The sequence below is a fragment of the Oncorhynchus clarkii genome, unplaced genomic scaffold (assembly GCF_045791955.1).
Source record: "Oncorhynchus clarkii lewisi isolate Uvic-CL-2024 unplaced genomic scaffold, UVic_Ocla_1.0 unplaced_contig_2102_pilon_pilon, whole genome shotgun sequence".
NCBI classification, from domain to species: Eukaryota; Metazoa; Chordata; class Actinopteri; order Salmoniformes; family Salmonidae; genus Oncorhynchus; species Oncorhynchus clarkii.
Window position 1 is genome coordinate 322,037 of NW_027260992.1, and position 9,847 is coordinate 331,883.

The window sequence follows — 9,847 nt, forward strand, 5'->3', positions numbered from 1 at the left end:
CATACAAACATGTAAACAAGTGTGTGTGTGTGTGGTTTGGTATTATAACAGCAAAATTATACATTTTCCTTGTTAAATGTATTCTGTTGAGTCTACTGTACTAACTCCATGTTGGGTCTGATAATGTGTGAAACATAACTACTGAGACACAGGAAGTCACAATCAGGAAAAAAAGTTGGACTTTTATTAATATGCTAATACAAACAAATAAAACATGCTTGAGTGTCTGGGTTTGAGAGAGAGAGAGAGAGAGACAGAGAGACAGAGAGAGAGAGAGAGAGAGACAGAGAGACAGAGAGAGAGAGAGAGAGAGTGAGAGAGAGAGAGAGAGAGAGAGAGACAGAGAGACAGAGAGACAGAGACAGAGAGACAGAGACAGAGAGACAGAGACAGAGAGACAGAGACAGAGAGACAGAGACAGAGAATGAAGGAGGAAGTTCTGTGCACTGTAGGCTGCTGTATGTGTATGTATGTATGTATGTATATGTTGTCATGGTGATGTTAAACACCTTTCTCACAAATCCAGTGACGATTCTCCAAACATGACAAGTAATTCCATTCCTTCAGAGGACTCTGATCTGTGCGTATCTCAACACAGTCCTTCACACCATTATCAGGCTGTGGATCATACCAGAACCTACAGGGTTAAAAACAGTCAGATATCATGGTTAATACCAGTATCTACAGGGTTAACAACAGTCAGATATCATGGTTAATACCAGTACCAACAGGGTTTATAACAGTCAGATATCATGGTTAATACCAGTACCTACAGGGTTAAAAACAGTCAGATATCATGGTTAATAACAGTACCTACAGAGTTAAAAACAGTCAGATATCATGGTTAATACCAGTACCTACAGGGTTACAAACAGTCAGATATCATGGTTAATACCAGTACCTACAGGGTTACAAACAGTCAGATATCATGGTTAATACCAGTACCTACAGGGTTAAAAACAGTCAGATATCATGGTTAATACCAGTACCTACAGGGTTAAACAACAGTCAGATATCATGGTTAATACCAGTACCTACAGGGTTAAAAACAGTCAGATATCATGGTTAATACCAGTACCTACAGGGTTACAAACAGTCAGATATCATGGTTAATATCAGTACCTACAGGGTTAAACAACAGTCAGATATCATGGTTAATAACAGTAACTACAGAGTTAAAAACAGTCAGATATCATGGTTAATACCAGTACATACAGGGTTACAAACAGTCAGATATCACGGTTAATACCAGTACATACAGGGTTAAAAACAGTCAGATATCATGGTTAATACCAGTACCTACAGGGTTAAAAACAGTCAGATATCATGGTTAATACCAGTACCTACAGGGTTAAAAACAGTCAGATATCATGGTTAATACCAGTACCTACAGGGTTAAAAACAGTCAGATATCATGGTTAATACCAGTACCTACAGGGTTAAAAACAGTCAGACATCACTGTTAGAACATCACAATCCTAAATAATATACAGGCATGTTTCATCTTAAAGTGAACTTTGTTGCCCTCAATGACAATAACCTGTATAGAAAAAGGTTGAATGGAGACTTATTGACACATTAGTTATCATCTCTCACCCTGTGATCAGTAGGGTGCCGTCCACCCATTTCCAGGTCCCCTCATTAACAGAGTAAGTCAGACCAATCCAGACTCTCTTCTTGATTTTGAAGGGAAATGGCTGTTGTTGAGAAAGATAACTATATATTCATATGTTTGTTAATATCTAACCGTCTCTCTCTCTCTCTCTCTCTCTCTCTCTCTCTCTCACCTTTTCCTTATCACTCTTTATGATCACCAGGTCTGCTCCTCTCTCCAGACAGTCCTGTCTGCTCTCCTTCCAGGTCTTAGTCTCAGTAGACAGGAAGTACCAACTTGATTCTAACTTCTGCCATCCTTCAGGACAGGTTTTTTCTACAAGACGATTAACATTAATTTCCTTCAATTTATCACCCTGTACACTTAATGAAAAAACACAGACTCTTGATCAGGTCTGTGTTGTTAATGATCATTTATTATTGTAGGTTTACTCACTGAGATCGGAAAGCCCGCCGCTAAGAACATCTCTCTCAGTCTGTAGCTGGTCTCTCTCTTTAGTCATGTTGTTATAACTGGTCTGTAGCTGGTCTCTCTCTTTAGTCAGGTTGTTGTTACTGGTCTGTAGCTGGTCTCTCTCTTTAGTTATGGTGTTATAACTGGTCTGTAGCTGGTCTATCGCTGCAGATGAATTCTTTGAGACGTTGCTGTCTGCAACAACAATAAAGACAAGTTGCTCACTAAAATAGATCACATCAGAACTACTAAATCTGAGTTATAAGAACTATTTAAACAGTGAACAAAAATATAAATGTAACATGTAAAGTGTTGGTCCTATGTTTCATGAGATGAATTAAAAGATCCCAGAAATGTTTCATTCCCACAAAAAGCTTATTTCTCTCAAATGTGTTTACATCCCTGTTATTCAGCAGTTACCCTTTGCTAAAATAATCTATCCACCTAACAGGTGTGGCATATCAAGAAGTTGATTAAACAGTATGATCATTACACAGGTGCACCTTCTGCAGGAGACAATAAAAGGCCACTTTAAAAATGTGTAGTTTTGCCACAAATGTCTCAAGTTTTGAGGGATCTGCATCTGGCATGCTAACTGCAGGAATGTCCACCAGAGCCGTTGCCAGATAAATTAATGTTCATTTCTCTACCATAAGCTGCCTCCTATGTTGTTTTAGAGAATTTGGCAGTACGTTCAACTGGCCTCACAACTGCAGACCACGTATAACCATGCAAGCCCCTGACCTACACATCTGACTTCTTCACCTGTTGGATCATCTGAGGGTGGGGATGTGCTGAGGAGTATTTCTGTCTGTAATAAAGCCATTTTGTGGGGAAAAACTCATTCTGATTGGCTGGGCTTGGTTCCTCAGTGGTTGGAATCTGGCGGCCAAGTGGGTGGACCTATGCCCTCCAAGGCCCACCCATGGCTGAACCTCTGCCAGTCATGTGACATCCATAGATTAGGGCCTAATTAATTTATTTCAATTGACTGATATGAACTGTAACTCAGTGAAATCTTAGACATGTTTGCATATTGCGTTTATATTGTTGTTTAGTATAGATATACTGTAGACTTACATTGAACAGACAGGCCTATGATCCCAGCCAGTAGGAGAACACACAGCAGCCCCAGACACACTGCAGCAACTCCAGAGGGTCTCTTCCACCACTGAACATGTACTGAATCACAAATGATTAAACATCATTGGTAATGTGTTTTACTGTATCATCCAGGATTGGGACAAATAAATCTGTAGTACTACAGGATAATCTCACCTGTTATATGTATGTGTGTGTGTGTGTGTGTGTGTGTGTGTGTGTGTGTGTGTGTGTGTGTGTGTGTGTGTGTGTGTGTGTGTGTGTGTGTGTGTGTGTGTGTGTGTGTGTGTGTGTGTGTGTGTGTCCATGCAATCTTACCTGAAGCAACAACTCCATCTCTTGTACTGGGTTTGAAGGCTCTTACGTTGGCATATAGTTGGCCATCAATGTCTGTGTTCTTCATTGCATCAGGCTCATCGTCTTTAAATCGTTCTGAGTTTTCATAGACTCCCTCTGACATCTTAACAAACTTGTGGTCAAATACAGTAACTTCTACTTCTAACCTCAACTCTAATGTACATCTGTACCTGTGTCTTCTCCCAGCACTGTCCTGTGTCTGTGTGATTTATGGAAGTGAAACTCTTTATCAGTCAACCACAGTGTGATATTAACACAATACTGGCCACCACGTGACTCCCACCAGTGACGACACTACAGTGGTAGGCTTGATTACCAACAACAACGAGACAGCCTACAGGGAGGAGGTGAGGGCCCTCGGAGTGTGGTGTCAGGAAAATAAACTCACACTCAACATCAACAAAATAAAGGAGATGATCGTGGACATCAGGAAACAGCAGAGGGAGCAGCCCCCCATCCACATTGACGGGACAGTAGTGGAGAAGGTGGAAAGTTTTAAGTTCCTCCGCGTACACATCACGGACAAACTGAAATGGTCCACCCACACAGACAGCGTGGTGAAAAGAAGGCGCAACTGCACCTCTTCAATCTCAGGAGGCTGAAGAAATTTGGCTTGTCACCAAAAACACTCACAAACTTTTACAGACGCACAATCGAGAGCGTCCTGTCGGGCTGTATCACCGCCTGGTACGGCAACTGCTCCGCCCACAACCGTAAGGCTCTCCAGAGGGTAGTGAGGTCTGCACAACGCATAACCGGGGGCAAACTACCTGCCCTCCAGGACACCTACACCACCCGATGTCACAGGAAGGCCAAAAAGATCATCAAGGACAACAACTACCCGAGTCACTGCCTGTTCACCCTGCTATCATCCAGAAGGCGAGGTCAGGACAGGTGCATCAAATCTGGGACCGAGAGACTGAAAAACAGCTTCTATCTCAAGGCCATCAGACTGTTAAACAGCCATCACCAACATAGAGAAGCTGCTGCCAACATACTGACTCAAATCTCTAGCCACTTTAATAATTAAAAACTTGATGAAATGTATGTGTCACTTTAAACAATGCCACTTTATATAATGTTTACATATCCTACATTACTCATCTCATATGTATATACTGTACTCTATACCATCTACTGCAACTTGCCTATGTCGTTCGGCCATCGCTCATCCATGTATTTATATGTACATATTCTTATTCATTCCTTTACACTTGTGTGTAAAATGTACTTGTGAAATTGTTAGATTACTTGTTAGATATTATTGCATGGTCGGAACTAGAAGCACAGGCATTTCGCTACACTCACATTAACATCTGCTAACCATGTGTATGTGACCAATAACATTTCATTTGAGACAGACAGACAGGAAGCTGTTATTAAAGGAAGTCAGTGGTATGGCCTAAAATGTGTTGGCACAGCAACGCATGCTGAAATCAACTGCAATTACAATACAATAGGTGTTCCAGCAATAACTTCCCTAAACTGACTGTGTCCCAAATAGAACCCTATTTCCTATATGGTGAAGGAACCTGGTCAAAGGTAGTGCACTATACAGGGAATATGGTGACATTTGAGACGTGCCCTTAATGTCATTATTCACATTCTATGTAGGTCTTATGTACTTTATCTGTCCTAAAAACACAGGCCACTTTTCATCGCTGGATATAAGGTTATCACAGGTACCACAGACAGGACAACTATAAAGAAAAATGCTTCATTTAAAACATCTATAATACGTTTATAATCGGTTTAGTTTCTGGATTGGTTAACATTAGGCGATGGTTAGAGTTAAGGTAGGGGTCAGTTGTTGTACTTAAAAAACAGGTAGTCTAGACAACAATGTTCCCTCTAAACAGACCGTGTGCGTGGCAGCGCAATTCCTCCAGAACTGCTGGGCAGAAGAATTGCCCTGCAGGGCAGAGACTCAATAAATTGAAATTCACTTAGTTTGCTCTATTACTTTGCACTATATAGATCAACGTTTGTTCTGTGATCGAATCAATATTATATCAGCCCATTTTCAATGCAACAAAACAAAACAAATCTAATTTTCCAAGTTTGAGTCTGTGAATTTGTTGTAGACAGAGTCACAGCGCAAAGGAGTAAACTAATACTCTATTGACAGGTGTTGCCCACGAGCGGTATTATAATTACCCTTGAGTGAACTCGCTTTTTAGATCAGTTCAGAGCGCAGAGTCGCGCGTGTGCACATTTGTTGATATTCCTTGCTAGTCGAGTTATTAGCTTAGTTATACATAAGTATCGGTCAGCAATGGATAGTGACTGCTTTCTACGAGAGCACAAAGCGTGTAGGCGACATTTTAAGCTGTATTTGAAAAGCCAGTCAAGTAAAACGCTTATTTCTTAAATAAAGTGGCAGTGTTGTATTTTGAGACAGGCTTGAACATGCAAATAAGCCAATAGGCAGAGTGGTAGCCTACATTGTCTAATTCTCTGTCTAGTAATAATAATGTATTTTACTTTGTGTGATGTCTGGCATGATGAGAGATGGGGAAATACTTTGTTGTGAAGGAAGTGTTCAGCAGCCATCATGTTGACTAGCAGAGACAGAGGACATAGGGTGAACGTGAACTGTTCTAACATCTACGGTCTATCCACAGGTTAAATGTCATAACATCTACTGTCTATCCACAGGTTAACTGTCATAACATCTACTATCTATCCACAGGTTAACTGTCATAACATCTACTATCTATCCACAGGTTAACTGTCATAACATCTACTGTCTATCCACAGGTTAACTGTCCTAAAGTTTACTGTCTATCCACAGGTTAACTGTCCTAACGTTTACTGTCTATCAACAGCTTAACTGTCATAAAGTTTACTGTCTATCCACAGGTTAACTGTCCTAACGTTTACTGTCTATCCACAGGTTAACTGTCCTAAAGTTTACTGTCTATCCACAGCTTAACTGTCATAACATCTACTGTCTATCCACAGGTTAACTGTCCTAACGTTTACTGTCTATCCACAGGTTAACTGTCCTAACGTTTACTGTCTATCCACAGGTTAACTGTCCTAACGTTTACTGTCTATCCACAGGTTAACTGTCCTAACGTTTACTGTCTATCCACAGGTTAACTGTCCTAACGTTTACTTTCTATCCACAGGTTAACTGTCATAACATCTACTGTCTATCCACAGGTTAACTGTCATAACATCTACTATCTATCCACAGGTTAACTGTCATAACATCTACTGTCTATCCACAGGTTAACTGTCCTAAAGTTTACTGTCTATCCACAGGTTAACTGTCCTAAAGCTTACTGTCTATCCACAGGTTAACTGTCCTAACGTTTACTGTCTATCCACAGCTTAACTGTCCTAACGTTACTGTCTATCCACAGCTTAACTGTCATAACATCTACTGTCTATCCACAGCTTAACTGTCATAACATCTACTGTATATCCACAGGTTAACTGTCCTAAAGTGTACTGTCTTTCCACAGGTTAACTGTCCTAACGTTTACTGTCTATCCACAGGTTAACTGTCCTAAAGTTTACTGTCTATCCACAGGTTAACTGTCCTAATGTTTACTGTCTATCCACAGCTTAACTGTCATAACATCTACTGTCTATCCACAGGTTAACTGTCCTAACGTTTACTGTCTACCCACAGGTTAACTGTCCTAACGTTTACTGTCTATCCACAGGTTAACTGTCCTAACGTTTACTGTCTATCCACAGGTTAACTGTCATAACATCTACTGTCTATCCACAGGTTAACTGCCATAACATCTACTATCTATCCACAGGTTAACTGTCATAACATCTACTGTCTGTCCACAGGTTAACTGTCCTAAAGTTTACTGTATATCCACAGGTTAACTGTCCTAACATTTACTGTCTATCCACAGGTTAACTGTCCTAACGTTTACTGTCTATCCACAGGTTAACTGTCCTAACGTTTACTGTCTATCCACAGGTTAACTGTCCTAACGTTTACTGTCTATCCACAGGTTAACTGTCCTAACGTTTACTGTCTATCCACAGGTTAACTGTCCTAACTTTTACTGTCTATCCACAGGTTAACTGTCCTAACGTTTACTGTCTATCCACAGGTTAACTGTCATAACATCTACTGTCTGTCCACAGGTTAACTGTCATAACATCTACTATCTATCCACAGGTTAACTGTCATAACATCTGCTGTCTGTCCACAGGTTAACTGTCCTAAAGTTTACTGTATATCCACAGGTTAACTGTCCTAACATTTACTGTCTATCCACAGGTTAACTGTCCTAACGTTTACTGTCTATCCACAGGTTAACTGTCCTAACGTTTACTGTCTATCCACAGGTTAACTGTCATAACATCTTCTGTCTATCCACAGGTTAACTGTCCTAACTTTTACTGTCTATCCACAGGTTAACTGTCCTAACATTTACTGTCTATCCACAGGTTAACTGTCCTAACGTTTACTGTCTATCCACAGGTTAACTGTCCTAACGTTTACTGTCTATCCACAGGTTAACTGTCATAACATCTACTGTCTTTCCACAGGTTAACTGTCATAACGTCTACTGTCTATCCACAGGTTACTTTGACACTAACTGTTGCTTTGACACGACTATAACAATTTACATTTGATATTTTATTGTATTGTATTCAATATGGGATACTTGATTCTGCCACCAATGTTACTGAGAAATGGCTGGAACTCATCCAGTGACAACATGAGCCACGGTGACCATGACAACTGACTGACCGCACACTGCAGTGGTTTTAACTTGGGGTCGAGGGTAGCGTCAAAGACATAAAGGGGGAGCGTTAACTCTTTTTCAGCAGCATCACTTTTAGTTTCAAATCTCCCTGCGGTGAACCAAAGTAGAGCTGTGTACATGAAGATCTGCATATCTTTGTGCTTCAGTGTGGGCTTCAGTGTGGGGACATGGTTTGTGGTTATGTCTGCCTGTAAAGAAATCTGACCAGGTATAAGTAGATCTTGGTGCCTCAGTGTGGGGACATCGTTTGTGGTTATGTCTGCCTGTAAAGAAATCTGACCAGGTATAAGTAGATCTTGGTGCCTCAGTGTGGGAACATGGTTTGTGGTTATGTCTGCCTGTAAAGAAATCTGACCAGGTATAAGTAGATCTTGGTGCCTCAGTGTGGGAACATGGTTTGTGGTTATGTCTGCCTGTAAAGAAATCTGACCAGGTATAAGTAGATCTTGGTGCTTCAGTGTGGGAACATGGTTTGTGGTTATGTCTGCATGTAAAGAAATCTGACCAGGTATAAGTAGATCTTGGTGCTTCAGTGTGGGAACATGGTTTGTGGTTATGTCTGCCAGTAAAGAAATCTGACCAGGTATAAGTAGATCTTGGTGCCTCAGTGTGGGAACATGGTTTGTGGTTATGTCTGCCTGTAAAGAAATCTGACCAGGTATAAGTAGATCTTGGTGCTTCAGTGTGGGAACATGGTTTGTGGTTATGTCTGCCTGTAAAGAAATCTGACCAGGTATAAGTAGATCTTGGTGCTTCAGTGTGGGAACATGGTTTGTGGTTATGTCTGCCTGTAAAGAAATCTGACCAGGTATAAGTAGATCTTGGTGCTTCAGTGTGGGAACATGGTTTGTGGCTATGTCTGCCTGTAAAGAAATCTGACCAGGTATAAGTAGATCTTGGTGCCTCAGTGTGGGAACATGGTTTGTGGTTATGTCTGCCTGTAAAGAAATCTGACCAGGTATAAGTAGATCTTGGCAGACCGTCTGAAAAAAACGTCCTGAAGCTGAACAATACAAAACAACCTCAATCGTTCTCCGGTCTGGTAAATTGAACTATCAGATCATTATAATCTGATAAGATGTTACAACAACAGTGGTTGTTGTATATATAGTGCAACATTTTCATAGTGCAAAAAGTATGACAAATACTGTAAACATTGTAATTCCTGTGTGATTTCATTTGGTAACACTTTTTTTGTATAGTCCATCTGTAGATGCTCTATCACTTGCCCTCAAAATTAGGGCCAAATTAGAGCCGGGTCGAATGACATTTTCACAATGGAATCTGGTCGTGGGAAACCCAGTCCAGTGCAGCCCAGTTTAACAACTGGTGCCAGCTCTATTAGAATTTGGGCTGGTGACACCGTTACTATGCAACTACCAGCTGATCACATAGCTGGATCATTCATTTAATTATCTAACAGGAATTGTTGCTGGCCATGTCATATTAAAAGCTGGCTAGCTACAAACAACATATATTCACCAATATCTTACTGATTCCCTCCACCCCATCAATATTGTGTTTATATTCACCAATATGTTACTGATTCCCTCCACCCCATCAATATTGTGTT

General features: G+C 40.7%; 1 protein-coding gene across 1 annotated transcript; it reads right to left on the reverse strand.

Moving 5' to 3' along the window:
* Positions 1-1,418: 1,418 nt before the first annotated feature.
* On the reverse strand, positions 1,419-3,667 carry LOC139402866 (C-type lectin domain family 12 member B-like). Its single transcript, XM_071146761.1, has 6 exons — positions 3,488-3,667; positions 3,149-3,250; positions 2,051-2,227; positions 1,788-1,912; positions 1,597-1,697; positions 1,419-1,431 (listed from the first exon to the last, which is right to left on the reverse strand). Exons 1-6 carry the CDS (start codon positions 3,627-3,629, stop codon positions 1,419-1,421), a joined length of 660 nt encoding a protein of 219 aa, XP_071002862.1. The 5' UTR covers positions 3,630-3,667.
* Between the last annotated feature and the right edge of the window lie 6,180 nt (positions 3,668-9,847).